Below are 19,507 nucleotides of genomic sequence, written 5' to 3'. Positions count from 1 at the left end.
AATATGGCCCATTCACAGGGGGAAAATAAGAATTTGACAGAAATCATCCTCACGGAAGCCCACATAGATTTATTAGTCAAAGATGTGAAATCAACTGTCTTCGATATGTTCAACAAGCTAAAAGAAACCACGGACAGGAACTGAAGGAAACCAGGAAAACAATGTTTGAACAAAATGAGAATTGAAAGGAACCAAACAGGAGCATCAGACTAGCTCAGTTGGTAGAGCATGTGACTCTTGATCTTGGGAGTCCTGAGTTTGAGCCCCTCATTGGGTGTAGAGATTACTTAAATATTTTTTAAAAAACAAAAATTCTGGAATTGCAAAGTAAAATAACTGAAATGAAAACCCACTAGAGGGGTTCAATAACAGGTATAGGTAGCCAGAAGGAAGGATCAGTGACTTGAAGGTAAGATGATTTAAATTATTTAGTGTCAGGAGGAGAAAGAAAAAAAAAAATGAGGGGAGGGGTGTCTGAGTGGCTCAGTTGGTTAAGCATCTGCCTTCAGTTCAGGTCATGAACCCAGGGTCCTGGGATCGAGCCCCACATCAGGCTCCCTGCTCAGCAAAGAGTCTGTTTCTCCCTCTTTCCCTGCCCCTCTCCCCCACTCATGCTCTCTGTCCCAAATAAATAAATAAAACTTAAAAAAAAAACCACCCAAAACTGAGGTGTCTGTGGTATACCATAAAACATACCAACATAAACATTAAAGGAATTCAGATGGAGAAGAGAGAAAAAATTGGCAGAGAATGTATTTGAAATATAGTAGAACCCCCTTATCCATGGTTTCACTTTCCATAGTTTTAGTTACCTGTGGTCAATTGTGGTCTGGAAACAGATGATCCTCCTTCTGATGTATCATCAGAGGGTCCATAGTAGCCTAACACTACATCACGATGCCTACATTATTCACCTCATTCAATCTCATCATTACAAGAAGAAGGGTGAGTACAGTACAATAAGATATTTCAAGAGAGACCCATTTATGTAAGTTTTATTACAGTGTATTGTTATAATTGTTTTATTTTATTAGTTACAATTAATCTCATACTGTGCCTAATTTATAAATTAAACTTTGTCATAAGTATGCATGTATAGGAAAAGATGTAGTATGTATAAGGTTTGGTACTACCTGTGGTTTCAGGCATCAATTAGTCTTGGAATATATCCCCTGCATATGGTGGGGGGCATTACCATAACAGCTGAACATTTTGCAAATCTGAGGAAAGACATGAATACACATGTCCAAAAAGTTCAACGAACTTGAAGCAGGATAAAACTAAAAGATATACACACTGAGATACATTATATATATATATTTGTGTTCATAGCAGCATTATTCACAATAGCCAAAGGTAGAAGCAGCCCAAGTGTCCATCAGTGGATTAATGGCTAAATAAGTGAGATAATACAGTATTTGTCTTTCTCTGTCTGACTTATTTCACATAGCATAATCCCTTCAAGCTCCATCCATCTTGTTGCAAATGGTAGAAGTTGCTCGTGTTTTTATGGCTGAATGATATTGCATTATATATATAAACCATACCTTTTCTTTTTTAAGATTTATTTATTTGAGAGAGAAAGAGTGCACATGCGCACTTGAGGGAGTTGGGGGAGGAGCAGAGGGAAAGAATCTTCAAGCTGACTCCCCACTGAGCGCAGAGCCTGACATAGAGCTCCATCCCACCACCATGAGATCATGACCTGAGCCAAAACCAAGAGTTGGATGCTTAACCGACTGAGCCACCCAGGCGCCCCTATAGCATCCTTCTTTATTCATTCATCCACTGATGAATGCTTAGATTGTTTTCATGTCTTGGCTATTGTAAATAATGTTGCTATAAACATGGGGGGCAAATTTCTCTTTCTTACAAGGACACCAGTCATATTCGTTTAGGGTCTGCTCAAGTGACCTCATCTTAACTTGATTTCATATGCAAAGACCAATTCAGGTCACATTCATAGGTATTAGGGATTAGAGCTACAACCTATCTTTTGTAGGACACAATCCAACCCATCATCTGTTCTAATTACCTCATTTTATAGATGAGAAAACTGATGAGAAAAAAATGAATCCTTATTCAAGTGAGTTACTGGCATTGATCTTTCTACTGTATGTCTTCTAATGCCTTTACAGGCCCTGATGTTGGGTCAGTAGTCACAGGTGTGGGGCAGTCAGTGAAAGACCTCCTTACTCAAAATGTACCCACTAATGAGCACTATCAACAAACTGCAAGCTTGTGGGTAATGCAGACTCTTGGGCTCTACCCTAGACATAAACCTTTGAATAAGGTCTTCCAGTGACAAATGCACATTAACTTTTAGAAATACTGAGCCTTGGCTCCTTCCTTTTTCTTCCCTTGACTCTCTCAGTGTCATCATAGTTTCACCATTAGGCAAATCTAATGGCAAAATGTTTTTATTTCCGCCTTTCTATTACCCAATACTATGAACTTGCCTGGAGCCATCCAAGGCTTTCTCAATTTTTCTCCTCATCATTATAAAGAAGACGCATAGGCCACCAGATCAGTAGACTCTGTTCCAAATAATGCTGGACAAAGTGATACCTGAAATATGGATTCATGGAACATGGAACAAGGTCTTTTTCCCTGAGTCTCCAGATGTAGGGAAAAGCCCGAGTACTTTGGAGAAAGAAGTGACTTGTCTTCAACTCACCCTTCTGTGTCCCTTCTCTGCATACCTCTCCCCCAGCCATTCCTCATTCTTTTAAGGTGTTCTTCAATTAGCCTGTATGGCTAACACTTTAGTGTGAATTTGTTTAAGATCTTATTCCCTCCAGGGACACTTGCAAAGAGAGAAAAGGTGGACTCTCAAACATGAGATTCTGGCTCAGGAAAGATTTAGCTGGGTAAAGGGAACTACCCAACCAAATGAAATTAGGCATAAGTGATGGCTCCATTTTGTAGCCCCTCATCTTCTATTTGCATCCCCAGGTACTTTTGTTCCTTAATCTGTGGTATTTACATTCTCTTATACATCATGTTGTACACTTTTTTTTTTTTTTTTTTTTTTTTAAGATTTTATTTATTTATTTGAGATAGAATGAGAGAGGGAGAGAGAGCACATGAGAGGGGGGAGGGTCAGAGGGAGAAGCAGGCTCCCTGCCGAGCAGGGAGCCCGATGTGGGACTCGATCCTGGGACTCCAGGATCATGACCTGAGTCGAAGGCAGTCGCTTAACCAACTGAGCCACCCAGGCGCCCCATGTTGTACACTTTTGAAAACACTTTCAGATAACTTGTTTTCTGTAACGCTGGTTACTCCCCTGCGAGGGAGGTAGTATCGTCTTTATCCAAACAGACTTGAAAATTGTTTTAGATGTTTTAGCTTCTAAAGTTTAGACTCTTTGCAGTCTGCTTACAACATTCTCTATCTTAGTGGTGTTTCCTGATGACTGGGTTTGTTTTTTGATTTATTTTATTTGTATGCATTTTTTGAATAGATAATGCTCTCTTAGATCGTGTCTGATAAATGAATTCTTTATGATACCCACTCCCCTGAGAGTATTTTCTTTTTTTAAAGATTTTATTTATTTATTTGACAGAGAGAGACGCAGCGAGAGAGGGAACACAAGCAGGGGGAGTGGGAAAGGGAGAAGCAGGCTTCCCGCGGAGCAGGGAGCCCGAAACGGGGCTCGATCCTAGGACCCTGGGATCATGACCTGAGCCGAAGGCAGACGCTTAACGACTGAGCCACCCAGGCGCCCCGAAAGTATTTTCTTTTCAATAGAGAATTTTTGGAATGCAGGGGTCCTTCAGTCTCCAAGAGAAGTGAGTCTTACATTGGACTTCCCTCTGCTCAGAATACCTTGGCATGAGTGACCCCACCAGTGTGGACCGATTCAGAAAAAAACGATTTAGGGAGTTCTTTACTTTTTTGGAAATCAGCACAAGAGAAGTAGATTTTGCAGGCTTGGGACAATCGTCCTTGATTATTTAAGGAGTTCTAATGTGAAAGAGGAATTATGTTTCTCTTTGTGGGCAGAGGCAGATTTACGATGAAGATAATTAGGTTTAAGCTTTAGGTGTCCAGATTTGTGTGGGCCCCTTCCAAGCCCCTGTACCTAATATTGAACCCTTAAATTTGTGTTATTTCACTTAAGAGCCCTCTCTCGATTGTATGAATTTTAGAACCCACAGAATTGGATCTATCTCTTTTTGTATGACTCCAGAGAGCAAACCAGGACCTTAGATAGAAAGGAAAATCTAGAGTGAGGATGTTCTGTTAAAACCGCCAATTACTTCACTGGCAAAAATTCGGGAATAGCGGAGAATTGCAATTCAGGACATGGAAGTTATGGCAAAACCGTAGGCAAGTCCAGTAAACCAAGGAGAGGATGGCTCTTTTATACAGGAGGGTGGGAAGTTGAGAGGGCTGTTGAAGACGAAACGTCCATTGAAGTAAACTGGGAGTTCCAAGCATAGGGGCTTTTCGTTGGTTGAGTTGTGACGGTCTCTCATTGGCTGGGGAGGAGAAAAACCTTTCTACTTCCCACTGGGATAGTAAAGTAGAAGCTAAACCAGCATAAGGTATATCTTTTCCTGTTGGGTCTGAGTGGAACAGTGTGAGAGCTCCCCCTGCTGGCCTCTCCACTCCATTCTAAACAGTTTCCTCTTGTTACACCTCTTGGCTCAATAAAGGAAAATCTTTCCATGGGTTAGGACTATTCCACCAAAAAGTGGGTTATTGTGGTAGGCACCCTCTATAGCCCACCCATAGTCATTCTTCCTTGAAACACCCCCTTTTCCTGCTAATAAAACTTGGATTTGTTCAAGAAGTTAATGGAGAGCCCAGATTGGAGAGCAGGCCTTTCCCCAAACCCCAAGAGTGAATTAGGATTGGTGTAAAGATGTCATGGTGTTCCCTTACCCTATGGTCAGTAAGTATCCAAGTCTGGGCAGCTAATCTAGTTCTGACTGATGACACAGTGGGTGGTGGGACTTCATTCCCTGAACTAAAATACAAGTCTTCATGAAGGTCTTTCCCCCTTTCCCTTTCATTCGTGGAAGTCAGAAGAGTTGGAGATACTGTAGCCCTTCTGTGGCCAGAGCATAAAAACCAGACTCAACATGCTAAGGATGGCAGAAGAGAAAAAGCAAAAGTGTTTAGGATCCTTATAACATTGTTGAGGACCTGAACCAGTATTAGGCAGCCATTTACCTCTAGATTATTTATGTGAAAAACATTAAATCCTTATTTGCTTAAGTACAGTTAATTGTATTGTGTATTACCTGCAGCCCAAAGCATTTTTATTTAATTCAGTTGTGTTCAAGGAGAAGAACTTCTCTGTCTCTGGTGGGAGCCAATTAGGGGACCAAATTGCCACAAAATAGGGATATTGCAGAGGGTATTTATGTCTTGAAGGGGAAGATTTGGGGAGGGGACAAACTGTTATTAAGAATAATCTTACATGATTAAAGCATGAACAACTTCCCATGACTTAAGTCCTTAGGTTCCATTCTTCTTCCCCAAGTCTTCATATTTCCTTCAGCCTAGAACCATCTTTCTCACCTATTTCTCTCCCCTCATCCACAGCCTCCCTCATCCCCACCCTTGACAGGAGGTAGAGATAAAGATTGAGCAGAAGGGGACAAGAGGACACTTTCTCCAGTTGGTGAGCTATACAACAGTCTAGGACAATGAGGTAGGTTTAGAAGTCTTGACAGAAAATGCTATTGATCAGTAAACAGATAAATTACAATACAGCTTTCAAATGTGTAGATGCTGGGTAATAAATAGTTGGAGGGAGACAGCCCTGATAGACTGAGGGGATGGCACTCAAGACTGTAGTTTTCAGGGGCGCCTGGGTGGCTCAGTTGGTTAAGCGGCTACCTTTGGCCCAGGTCATGATCCCAGGGTCCTGGGATCGAGCCCCATGTCTGGCTCCCTGAGCAGGGAGCCTGCTTCTCCCTCTCCTTCTGCCCCTCCCCCTGCTTGTGCGCGTGCTCTCTCTTTCTCTCTCTCTCAAATAAATAAATAAAATCTTAAAAAAAAAAAGACTGTAGTTTTCAAACTGGGGTAATCAGTCCCCTGGGGGATACATGAAGACTTTCCAAGAAGTATATAGCCCAGACAGTATTTTTTTAAAAAGAACTTTTTATTATGCAAAAAATTTAAACCTATACATAAAATAGAATAGTTCAATGTACCTATGTACCCAGCTTCAAACTATGGCCCTTTCTTGTTTCATCTATAAATCCATAGCTTCCTTCCCTCCTATATCATAATCATCACCATTGCTTTTTATTGAGATACAGATGCAAAGATGACCCTCAACAATTCCTCCCATCCCTGTACTCCCATGCTGCCTCTCCCATGAGAGGAAATAAAAATGCCCTCCAATTAGATTGTAATGATGGTTGCACAGCTTTGTGAATATACTAAACACCACTGAAGTGTACACTTTAAATGGGTGAATTGTATCATATGTGACGTATCTCAATGAAATTATTTTTAAAAAGTAGGGAAAGGAAATTTATTTAAAAGAGAAAAAAAATGAGGTGGATCTTATTGAAACTGGCCTGGCCTTGTGACTTGCTTTGACCATAATAGGCAACAGAAGTGACATGGTGTGACTTCTGGGCATTTCCCTTAATAGGCTTCCGGGCTTGAGCCACCCCAACTACCCTGCTAGAGAAAGAGCACCAGTCAGAACTCAGCTGTTCATTTCAGCCGTCCCAGCTTAAATGCCACAGAGATGCATGAGGCCATTTTGGTAACTCCAACTCCCGTTGAGCTGCCCCAGCCAACACCATGTGGAGCAGAGACCAGCTGTCCCTGCCAAGCCCAACTATTAATTCTTGGGATGGTGGAGGACTGGCAGTGCTAAATCTCCAGAAGGGGCTGAGTATTTGCCTATTCTCATCTCAGCCAGCAGGGACTTCATGCACTTCACACCCTCACAGCTGCCAGTGATTCTCTGACTTCCTCAGACGGGGAGGCAGGCTCATAAGGCCCTTCACCTCACAGCTCTCTCTCCCTGGCTTGTCACCTTCCACAGCTCTATTTATTCACCTTTAGGCATGCTGGCTTTCCTTGAGCAGACCAAGCACCCACCCAACGGGGCCTTTGGAGTTAACCTCTGCTCTTCCCCCAGGGGTCCACGGAACCACTCCTTCACCTCCTTTCCATTTTCACTCAAAGGTCACCTTATTGAGGCCTTCCTTCTTACCTAGCTAGTCTATCTAAAATGACAACTTCTTATTCCCTATCTCTGTCCCCTGCTTTGATTTTTCTCTATCATTTAGCACTGCCTAACATAGCATTTGATTTTACTTATTTATCTCATTTATTTTCTGTCTCCCCAGCTAGTACTTAACCTGCATGAGGGATTTTTGTCTGTCTTGATTATTTGCTGTATCTCCAGTGTCTAGAAAACAGCCTGGCCCATAATAGGCAATTTCACAAATTATCTGTGGAAAGAACGGATGAAATGTTCCCTGGTCACAGAGGATCTCCTTGACCACTCTATGTTAAACAGAAATCTATTTCCCGTTCCCTTTTTTTTCTTCATGATACCACTATTTGATATGTATTTGTTACCGTCTTTCTCACTACAATGAAAGTTCCTCTAACAATGGGGCACTAAAGATTGCTGAGTGAATTAATTTCTCGAACAAATGGATAAATGAATCTAGCAGCACCTGATGCTGGGCTCAGACAGCGCTAAGCTACCTTTGGGATGGGACTAATTTGGGGGCTCTCCGCGGGCGTGCACCCCCTCCCAAGGAGGAGTCTTATAAACAGGGCTGGATTGCGGCAGCGCCCCTTTAAACCAGCCCGGGACGCCGGGCCGCGAGCACTGGTGGCAGATTCGGCAGGGCCTGGCATCGCCGGTTTAACCCGAGTCTCACCCAGTCCGGCGATTTCCGGGGCGGCGTCATTGCCCATTTAAGAGCAGAGCGCCCCGCCCCCCGGAGGGCGGAGCCTAGAAGGGGCTTTAAGGGGCGGGCCGGCGGACGGCTAGGGTCCTTCAGAGGATTAGCGCAGGGTGGGCGCGCGCCTCAGGCCGCCATTTCTTGGCGTCTCCAGAGGAGTCGCCCCCTGTTCAGTCGCTCTCGGGACCTCTACCCCCGCGTCGCCGGCTCTCCGCGTCGCCTTAGCCACCGCGCCTCCGTCCCCAGCCCAGGTAAGCGCGAGGCCCGTGGCCCCGGCCGCACTGCCCAAGTACCGGGCTCGGTCCACGCCCCGCTTCCCCTCACCGCTCCGGGGACCCCTTCTGGCTGGCGTCGGGGCTCTGTTCTCCCGGCCTCGCCCAGGGACGCTCCGGCTCCGGCTCCCGCTGCTTCCCCGGCCCGCCGGCAAAATATTAAACCTGCCGGGAGGGGAGGGGCGGCGGCGGCCAATGGGGCCGGGCCGCTGAGTTTCGGGCGATACTGGGCGGCGCGGCCGGAGCGGGGAGCCGGGGGTGAGGCGGGTTAATGTTTGTCGGCCCGACCCCTGCCCGTTCCTGGCCATGACTCCCTCCCGAGCAGCCGGGGGTCGCCCTTCACTAAGAGGTCTCGGCTCAGCTGTCTGGTTGGCGAGGGGGATGTGGCAGGTCAAGGGATAAAACCCACCGTGGTTCGTGTCACGGTCTTAAAACAAAAACCCGAGTGGACTTTTGTGGTTGGTTCGCGTTGGACTGAAACTTCAGCCACTTGGAAATTGTGAGAGGCAGGTGGGTTCCCAGCAATGGCGGGATCCAAAGGATCCTCCCCCGCCCCCACCCGTGACTCTGGGCGTGTTAAGGTTGGGGTTTTTCGGTGTGTAAACATTAATTGTACCTGTCACTATCGTTATGGTTACTAAATCTCATGAGTTTTAGCTAAAAGCGAGAAGACCCAGGTCTTTTGAACCTTTTGACAACATTTTAAATTGATATCAGGAGTATTTTTTTTAAGAATTAGGGGGGAAATTACCCATAACTCCGTTTCTGACATTGCTAAAACATTGCTGAACCCTACTTAACATAGTGGATTATTAGTACGCGTAAGCTAGTTTGCAGGGTTTTCTTTTTATAGGTAAGCTTCATTAGAAAATCATATGTATTACTTCTGTTGAGTTACTCTACTGCGGACGTTTTCTGTGTTGGGATTAATGAGGCCAAAGATATTAATATCTATGGCACTTACTGTATATTGGTATATTGCTTTATGAAAAAGCATTTGCCTACCAAAGAATGTGAACACCCGTTACATACGAGAGTATACACATTTCATGACAAACTTGAGTTTTAGATACATACTTAAAAAAAACCTTCAGTTAATCTAGGTAGTAAATGGATTATTTCAGTTTGCATTTTTATGATTGTAAAGAATACCTTTCTTTATAGAGAAAAATGAGAAATCACAGATTAAAAACGCATTAAAAGATAAAAAAAAAAACAGGGCACCTGGGTGGCTCACCCAGTTGATTAAGCGACTGCCTTCGGCTCAGGTCATGATCCCGGAGTCCCGGGATCGAGTCCCGCATCGGGCTCCCTGCTCAGCGGGGAATCTGCTTCTCCCTCTAACCCTACCCCCTCTGTGCTCTCTCTCGCTCTCAAATAAATAAAATAAAATCTTTAAAAAACAAAACAAAAAAACCATGTACACCTACTCTCTGAGAATTCCACTGCATCATTTTAGTGTCAGACAAGTTCTTTATTGAGTGCCTAATATGCTGATTGCCGTGCTAGCTGGGTCATCTTGCTGAATGAGTCAGACCAGATCCTTGAGTCTTAGTGGGGAAGTACCCAGTAAAAAAAATAAACAATTGGATATTTAATTACAGTTTTGGTAAATGTTATAAAAAAGAGTCTAAGGGTACTAAAAGGAGCACCTAATTTAGATTAAGGAGTCAGGGAATGCTTTTCTGAGGTGAAGTGGAAAGAGAGCATTCCAGAAAGATGGAACACCCCCCGCCCCCCCCCCCCCCCCAAAAAAGGTCCACAGTTAAAAAGATAGTTGGTTTGAGCAGAAGGGATACTAGAGCAGAGTGAACAGCTGGGAGTGGTTTGCCTGAAGGGTCTGCCAGGTAGGAGGAGTTGGATCCAGAGCAAGACCATTAAAGATTTTTTAACTGGGATCAGATTTGTGGTTGCTAAAAATCCACTGCTGTAGCATTTAGAATGAAAGTGGTAGTGAGGAATGGAGAAAGAGTGAATATGGGAAAACTTTTTTTCTTTTAACAATTTTTTTTTTAAGTAGGCTCCAACATGGAGCCTAACGCAGGGCTTAAACTCATGACTCTGAGATCAAGACCTGAGCTGAAATCAAGAGTTGGATGCTCAACTGACTGAGCCATCCAGGTGTCACTTAATAATTTTTAAAAACTCCTTTGGCACATTCATATATTCTTACTAAAGAGGACTTAAGTACCTCCACATGACCCTCTCCAGAGATAACCTCACTTAACAGCTTGCATGTCTTAGTCGGCCTTCGGCTCAGGTCATGATCTCAGGGTCCTGGGATTGAGCCCTACAGAGCCCCACATCGGGCTCCCTGCTCAGCGGGGAGTCTGCTTCTCCCTCTCCCTCTGCCTCCTTCTCCGCTCATGCTCTGTTTCTGCCTCTCAATCTTAAAAAAACAACAACAATAGTTTGCATGTCTTAGTCGTTTTGTGTATACGAGGGATAAAACTTACCACTTTTCTCTGATTTCATTTTTTACTTAGAAATTTTGTCGGTGTCTAAGTCAATTGTATTTAAAAAAGAGCTGTGTTGTATACCATTTGATGTACCATAATTTGTTTAACTACTTGCATGTTGATGGATATATTTAAAATTTAAAATTATGCCCTGAAAATCCTTACTTCTACAACTTGGATCACATCCTATTTCTTAGGATATCCTACCAAAAATATAATTGCTGAGTGAAAGTGTAGGCACATGAACATTTTTGATAGTGTGGTTAAATCCTCCAAAGAGGACAGTGTAGGGTGATTGTTTTTCCCATATCCTTTCAGTGGTAGAATTCTCGCCTGCCCATATCCTTTTCAACATTGGCTTTCTTGAGTCTTAAATGACCGTATCTTTTTTTGTTTGTTTGTTTAAAGATTTTTAAAATTTTTATTTATTTGACAGAGAGAGAGACAGTGAGATAGGGAACACAATCGGGGGAGTGGGAGAGGGAGAAGCAGGCTTCCCGCCAAGCAGGGATCCTGCTATGGGGCTTGATCCCAGAACCCTGGGATCATGACCTGAACCGAAGGCAGATGCTTAATGACTAAGCCACCCAGGTGCCCGATAGTATCTTATTTTTTTAATTTAGATTTCCTTTGTTATTGTTGAGGTCAAACATTATTTTGTACATATTTTCATTTCATACTCTCTTTTAGAACTTGTTTCTTCATATCTTGCCCTTTTTTTCTGTTGCATTATCTTAATGGTTTGTGATAGTTCTTTATTAAACTGCATATTAATCCTTTAAAAAATTTTAAAAGCTCTTTAATATATTGTCTCCTTCTAGTACTTTATCATTTCTTTGATTAAATTCTTAGTCCATCTGAAATTTATTTTCATGTAAGTTGCTTTTATATTCTGTAAAAAGAAGTTGTTTGTGGCATTGGGTTTTATGGTTCAAAATACATAGTTATTAAATTTTTTTTTTTTTTTTTTTAAGATTTTATTTATTTGACAGAGAAACAACGAGAGCAGGAACACAAGCAGGGAGAGTGGGAGAGGGAGAAACAGGCCTCCCGCCGAGCAGGGAGCCTGATGTGGTGCTCTATCCCGACCTGAGCTGAAAGCAGACGCTTAAGGACTGAGCCACCCAGGCGCCCCCATAGTTATTAAATCTTAAAGAAGCTTTGTTTTTTCTTAAGCAGGTTAACTCTGCTTGCGTAATGAATTTTTATTTTCAAGGTACAAGATAAGGTGAAAGTCAGAAAACTTGTTTTATAGTTCATTTGCTTCCTAGGAATCACAGTTGTAGTGCATTTTGAACATGATTTTCCCTTAGAAAAACTTTTATTTTGGAAAAATTCAAGTAGTCAGAAGAGTATAATGAACCCCCATGTACCCATCATGCTCCAACAATGGCCATTTATCTGGGCAATTTGTTTAGTTTCTATCCCCACTTTACTTTAATACCACTATTTTATCTAAAAGAAAAATGGCAGTAATTCCTTGGTTATCATAAACAATCCAGTCAGTGTTCAAATGTGTGCCAAATTTATGTCCTTAGGAAGTTCAAATGAGAACTGTCATGGCTTTGCTAGCTTACCTAATTACATAGCAATATGCATACTTGTAAAATGAGGATATAATCCTCAATTTATAGCAATTGAATTTTTTATTACGTTGATATTATTCCAGTATTTCAGCTTTTATTTTCATCATGTTTATAAATGCATCTAATTTAAATTTTATTATTATTTTTATTATCTTTTCTTTTTTGATCGAGATTGAGAGAGAGAAAGAGAGAGAAAGAAAACAAGTGAGCAGGGTGAGAGGGAGAGAAACTCCTAAGCGGGCTCCACAGTGCAGAGCTGATGTGGGTCTCAGTCTCAGGATCTCAAGATCATGACCTGAGCTGTAATCAAGATCATGACCTGAGCTGTAATCAAGAGTCGGAAGCTTAACCAACTGAGCCACCCAGGCACCCCACTGTCTGGTTATACAAGACTTCTTATAAATTATACGTGTAACAACAAATGTGTGACTTTTTTTTTTTTTTTTAAGATTTTATCTATTTAGAGAGAGAGAGAGAGAGCATGAGCGGGAGGGGTAGAGGGAGAAAGAGAATCCCAAGCAGACTCTGCACTGAGCGCAGAGCAACACAGGGCTCAATCTCAGGACCCCAAGATCTGAGCTGAAACCAATAGTCGGACGCTCAAACGACTGCACCTCCCTGGCGCCCCAACAAATATGTGACTTTAAAATTTCCTATATTTTGAAATAATATTAGACTTATGTGGAAGTTACAGTAGTAGAGTTCCCATATACCTTTGACTTAGCTTCCCCCAATGATAATATCAGACAACTTAAAAAAAAATTTGAATTAGGATCTAATGTAGGTGCATTGTGATTGATGGATATGTATTTTAAGTCTGTTTTAATCTGTAGTTTTCTTTGCATTTCTTTTCCCCCTTGCAATTTGTCGAGTAAGCTGAAGTAAGTTTTTAAAAAAACAAATTTATCATGTATGTTTTGTGCTTGTATTTTCATTCAGACTCTTTTTAGCTATGATCTTTGATGATTTATCTCTAAAATACAAGTTTTACATGAATTGTTCTGCGGTGAGATAGAGAGACCAAGATTTGGAATCAGAAAAATCAGAGTTTGATTTTTTTTTTAATTTTTTTTTTTAATGTCTTCATTATTTACTAAATCATGGACCTGGCCAGTGGTTTCATTTATCGGACCCTTAGTTTACTCATCAAAATAAAACAGTATTTTGGGGAGTTTTTCTGTGAAGCAAGTAAGATTATTTACTTACCATTTGTTGTACTTAATGATGAAATGTTCTGGGTGGTTGGCTATTCAAAATAGGAATTATGTCTTCAGGAGCTTAAGATAAATGAGACAGACATGTAAATAAATAATTAAAATCTGATTAGTGAAACAGTAAAAATATATTTTCAAGTTTCAGTGGAAGTGTGATGATGGAAGTGACTAACTCTGGTTATCAGAGAACGTTTCTCAGGGGAGATACAGGTAGAGTTGAGTTAAATAGATAGGGAGTCTGACACATGGACTTTCCACATCTGGTGTAACAAGTACCTTTCTTAGGCAGCTGAAATGAGAATGGATAGCAAAGTGCAAAAGGAGCAATGTCTGAAGAGAAACCTGAAAAGAAAGAGACTGCAGCCAGATGTTATATATGAGTGCTTTGTAAACTGAAAAGGGATCTAAAATTTTATTTTCTTGGGATTTAAGTAGATGAACATACATCTTACCCTTTGTTCATAATTTTGTCCATATTTTAGTCAATTATGTAGGAATATCCATATGTGTGATATGTGTATGATCTTCATATGATCTTCAGTTTATAGGCACTTATTTTTTAATGTGTTGGTATTTATTTTTAAATTAGTTTTTATTTTAATCAAGTTTATAAATGTATCTAGTTGAGTCACCTAATCTGAAGGCTTCTTTTGAAAAATAGCACTCTGCTGAGTTCTGTCCTCAAGACAAACACTTTCACATTTTAAGTAACATGCTTTTATTGTCACTTCTTGATATTTGGTTTCAGGAATTATCTGTTGAATTCCAACTTGGCAAGATGAGGAATTGGCTCTCTGCATCTACCTCTGTTATATACCTCCTCTTATAGTTATTTTATAGTTATGGTTAGATCAATATTTAATGTTTATAGTATTATGAATATTTAAACTATTAGCTAAGTCATGTAGTATACTGTGATTACTTTCCCTTTTCTGCTCAACTTCTTGTTTTCTCTGGAATTAATCCGTGTCTTTAACTTATTTTTCTCATTCTCTTATTTGCATAAATTAAACATTAGGTTAGCAAGATAGTTTTTATGGTGTTACCATTTGTGTTTGCTGTATTTTAAAAATTACTAAACTAGGGGCGCCTGGGTGGCTCAGCTGGTTAAGCTCTGCCTTCAGCTCACTTCTGCTTAGTGGGGAGCCTGCTTCTCCCTCTCCCTCTGCCTGCCGTTCCTCCTGCTTTTGTGCTCTCTGTCAAATAAATAAATAAAATCTTAAAAAAATAAAAAAATAAGATTACTAAACCTATTTAATTATTTTGATTAAACTTAACATCCTTTTTTTTTTTTTTTTTAAAGATTTTATTTATTTAAGAGAGAGACACACAGTGAGACAGGGAACACAGCACAGGGAGAGGGAGAGGGAGAAGCAGGCTCCCCTCCAAGCAGGGAGCCCAATGCGGGGCTCAATCCCAGGACCCTGGGACCATGACCTGAGCCGAAGGCAGACGCTTAACAACTAAGCCACTCAGGCGCCCCTAAACTTAACATTCTTAATAAAGATAAGAAGTGGCCTTAAAATAATTTAACACTATAAATAATTGACTCTATTAAATAGCAATTAAAAATCTTTAAATAATAGAATATTTAATAAAAACATAATATTTGAATTATATTTGTATTTTAGCTGAGATAGGTGATTATGTGTTTATTTATTTTTTTAAGATTTTATTTTTAACTAATCTCCACACCCAGTGTGGAGCTCAGACCTACAACCCTGAGATCAGGAGTCGAGTGCTTCACCCACTGAATGAGCCAGGCGCCCATTTTTGTATTTTTATTGTGATTGCTCAGAAAAGAAATGGAACTTTTTAGGAATGTTATGATCATCAAAGGATAAGTTAGCGTATGGATTGTCTCCTAATGTTTGTAGAGATATACGGCAATTGTACATAAAATTCATTGACCCAGAAGGCCTGATAAACTTCATAAATGTTCGTTGTCTGTCAGCTTCTTATAAAATAGACCAGTAAGTTTAGAAATGCTGTAAGTCATAGCTCTGTTGTATATAAAAGTTTTCAAAAACCGTGAGTTAAAGTAGCCAGTTTTAATTATGTTTTTCAAATTTACTTGCTCCTTTTAATAGTATGTCTGTAATGGCCATAGGATTTTACTAAATAACACCATTTGTCTGCACATTGTGGGGAGTCTGCTAATACCTTTTTCTCTCTCTGGTTTTATTAGTGACAAAAATGCTGAGCTTCTTCCGTAGAACACTTGGGCGTCGGTCAATGCGTAAACATGCTGAGAAGGAACGACTCCGAGAAGCTCAGCGAGCTGCCACGCACATTCCTGCCGCCGGAGACTCTAAGTCCATCATCACATGTCGGGTGTCTCTTCTGGATGGTACTGATGTTAGTGTGGACTTGCCGGTATGTAGGTCCTGCTGAGCATTTGCAGATTCTATATGAGACGACTTTCTTCATTTGAACTTTCTACTGGTAACTTCCTGAGGAAATTAGGTAATATGGGTTAGTGTGGATCAGGCACTGTAACATTGAGGTACATGGATCAAGATACCCAGCATGATAATATTTTTCTGGGATTAATGGAAGTTACCTGAAATATTTAAATGATAGGGTAGTTATTGGCACAGATCATTTGTGAATTTATGTGTGTTCTTTATGATGGCAGTACATAGGGTACTCTAGTGGATTTCTCACAATCCTTGTTGGGCAATTATTAAAACAATGAGAATATTTGGGAATAATGATACATGTATACTACAAGATTTTTAATTCTCTATATTTTTCTTTAATTTTCAAAACACTCCTCACTTTTCCTTAAAACATATTTCTTCAACATTTTTAGTGTGCTTGCAGAAATTTTAATGAAATGCAGTAAAAGGACTTCATACTCCTCAGCTCTGACTGTTTATCTCTTTGCTTCCAAAGTAGTTTGCAGAGGAGGTTTTTTATACACTGTAATCTTTATTTTAAGACAGGATGTTGTGATTTTATTAAAATTTTAGGTGGTTTCTTTTTGTAGGTATGAATGTATAATTATAGCTCATGATGTGAAACAGTCTATATTTGAAAAGGGTTAACTTACGCCTTTTTGAGGGGCAAGAGAGGTAGTTATATGGTTTGGGGTGCAGTTGAGTTTCTTTCTGAGCTATTTACTAATACCAAATGTCTTTATTCTGCATTAAAAGATATATGTAATGGGGCGCCTGGGTGGCTCAGTCAGTTAAACCTCTGACTCTTGGTTTTCTGCTCAGGTCATGATCCTCTAGTTTGTGGGATCGAGCTTCACATCGCGTTCTGCACTCAGCACAGGGGGTCTGCTTGAGATTCTTTCTCCCTGCCTCTCCCTTCCTCTCTGCTCCTTCCCCTGCGCACATTCTCTCTCAAATAAATAAATAAAATCTTAAAAAAAAGATTTATGTAACTAAGCTATAAAATGTATGATTTGATGTGTTATTGGATGTTCACAGTCTTCCCTCCCTACACATTCTTTTTAATATACACCTATATACCCAAAATGCAATAAAAAAGGTCTTTGTGCAAGGTGGTAGCCTAAATGCTGCTACAGTATACAGTTGAATAAACTCTGAAAGACCTTTAACTTAACCTTTAACTGTGACCTTTAACTCACAGAGTGAGACTAAGGAATTAGTTTGTTTAAATGAATATTCTGATTAATTGGATAATTTAGAATGTACTAGATATATACCTTACACATTTTAAAAATAATGGAATGTGATAAAATTAAACATAGGATTTCTTGAAGTGTTTTGAAGTAATCATCATGGGTATGTTTTATTATCTTTTTACGTTAGACTGGACATCTTTAGGGTTTTTGATTCTGGAAGACTTGAAGGTATTTACATTTTCTTCCTGTAAGGGCTTCTTGGGGTTTGTCAAGCATTCCAATATGTGATACTTCTTTGAGGAGTTTTCATATTCATTTCTTTCTTGATAAGTATCTTAAGGGTTTTGTGTACTATTCCATTAAAATATCATTAGATATGTGATAAAAAGCTTGAGATTGCTGTGTAAGAGACTGGAAAGAAGTTTCTTATTACCTAATGTTTGAAGTATGCAGTCTCAGGGTTATGGATGGAGAGGCTAGGAAATACTAGGAAAGTAGACTTGGTAAAGGATCTTGTTAAAGAGGCAGTGTAGTGTGGAGGAGAAGCAGCACGAGGTTTTAAAGTAGTGGAACAAATGGCTAGTGACTGGTACAGAATGGCTTCCTATGCTTGGTATGCTCAGTAGGTTGGATGTGATGCTTGATCAAGGCCAGAAGTGCTAGCTGACCTCATATGTAGACAATTGCAGTGAAAAAGCCAAGAGTTTTAAATTTGACTTTTTGTGGAACTAGAACAATTGCCTTTTCAGCTCTGCAGGTGAAATCCTAGAATTAGGCTCTAATTCTAGATGCTTGCATGGGTTTAAAATGGGCATTGGCCTGCTAGCGAAACTGTTTTACTAACAGACAAAAATAGACCAGAGGAATATTAATTTCTAAAAAGAAAGTTTTCCCTTTTTTTTTAATTTAGTTTCTCAACCAGTCTAGTATGATTCCAAAAGAGGATTTAGAATTGATTTTGGAAATTGGATGAAACACATACTCCTTTCCCACTGGGATTAAGGTCACTAGTAATCATAGTGAGCCATTGTGGAACTAAGATGATTGCCCAGGCAATATGTAAGTGATTATCAGTGATTAAAGATAATTTAGATATATGGACTTTAGATTAAAATATACCAGTAGCAATGGTCATTTTCTTCCTTTTGCTGTCTTCCTCTCAAAACTGGGGGAGGGATTTAAGTACCTTCTACTTGCTTGCCCCCCCCCTTTAAAAAACTAATTACTATGAGAATGCCTAATCCTTTCAGTGAATGATAAAAGCATCAGGTAGAAATTTCTAAGTATCTGATTTTTAAATTTTCTTTTTGGAAATGCCACAGAAACTTTGATTTATGAACTTAGTATTGTTTAGTAAATAGTCTTTTATCATTTTGCGTCTCCCAAGTTTTAAATTAATAAAAAATGTTTGGTTAATCATTTGATAATAATCTTAATATATCGGGTGTCTGGGTGGCTCAGTTGGTTAAGCGATTGCCTTCGGCTCAGGTTGTGATCCTGGAGTCCCAGGATTGAGTTCTGCATCAGGCTCTCTGCTCAGTAGGGACCCTCCCCCCTCTTATGCTCTCTCTCTCTCTCTCTCATTCTCTCAAATAAAAATCTTAAAAAAAAAAAAAAAAAAACCTTAATATATCTACTTTGCTGATGTAGGCGCTGAAGGCTTTAAATTATATAGCCCATGTGTAGCTATACTTTTAGATAAATAACATTTATAGCTTAGCTATCCTATGTTTTTGAAGACTTAACATTGTTAAGATGGCAGTACACCCCAAATTGATCTACAGATTCAACATAATCCCCACCAGAATACCAGTTGATTTATTTGTAGTAATTGACAAGTTTATTTTAAAATTGATATGGAGGGCGCCTGGGTGGCTCAGTTGGTTGGGCGACTGCTTTCGGCTCAGGTCATGATCCTGGAGTCCCGGGATCGAGTCCCGCATCGGGCTCCCTGCTCGGCAGGGAGCCTGCTTCTCCCTCTGACCCTCACCCCTCTCATGTGCTCTCTCTCTCATTCTCTCTGTCTCAAATAAATAAATGAAAAAAAAAATCTTTAAAATTGATATGGAATTGCAAGGGACTTAAAATAGACATAACAATACTGAAAAAAACCAAAAAACAAAGTAGTAGCATTCAGGCCTTACTGTAAAGCAACAGTAATCAAGATGATGTGCTACTGGCACAAGAATAGACATATAGTGGTGCCTGGTGGCTCAATGGAGCATGTGGCTCTTGATTTTGGGGTTGTGAGTTTAAGTCCCACACTGGGTGTAGGGATTACTTAAAAATAAAATCTTAAAAAAAAAAAAAAAAAAAAGAGTAGACACATAAATTATTGCAACGGAATAGAGAACTCAGTGGTAAACCCATACATCTGTGGTCAATTGTTTCTTTGGGGGGTGGTTCTTAAGACTTTTTTTTAATGAATAATTTTTTTGAATTGAAGAAAAATTCCTATAAAATAAAATTAACCATTTAAT

The 19,507-nt window shown here is 40.1% G+C and overlaps 1 protein-coding gene across 4 annotated transcripts in view; it reads left to right on the top strand.

Annotated features, from left to right (window-relative positions):
* Nucleotides 1-5,561: 5,561 nt before the first annotated feature.
* The window catches only part of EPB41L5 (erythrocyte membrane protein band 4.1 like 5), a 143,116-nt gene continuing 129,170 nt past the window's right edge, over nt 5,562-19,507 (top strand). Inside the window, exons 1-2 of one of the 4 annotated variants that reach the window (XM_064586415.1) lie at nt 5,562-5,665; nt 15,618-15,805. In XM_064586415.1, the coding sequence (XP_064442485.1) occupies nt 15,626-15,805 (180 nt within the window). In that variant the 5' untranslated portion in view covers nt 5,562-5,665; nt 15,618-15,625. Of the gene's footprint in view, nt 5,666-7,952; nt 8,150-8,487; nt 8,681-15,617; nt 15,896-19,507 lie in introns of those variants that run through there. The other 3 variants (XM_064586414.1, XM_064586416.1, XM_064586417.1) reach the window with 3 other exon arrangements.

The sequence above is a fragment of the Mirounga angustirostris genome, unplaced genomic scaffold (assembly GCF_029215605.1).
Source record: "Mirounga angustirostris isolate CCGP_5_RB_7025 unplaced genomic scaffold, mMirAng1.0.hap1 SCAF_3, whole genome shotgun sequence".
Lineage (NCBI taxonomy): Eukaryota > Metazoa > Chordata > Mammalia > Carnivora > Phocidae > Mirounga > Mirounga angustirostris.
Note: the sequence above shows the minus strand (reverse complement) of the source record. Positions and strands in the feature narration are given on the sequence as shown.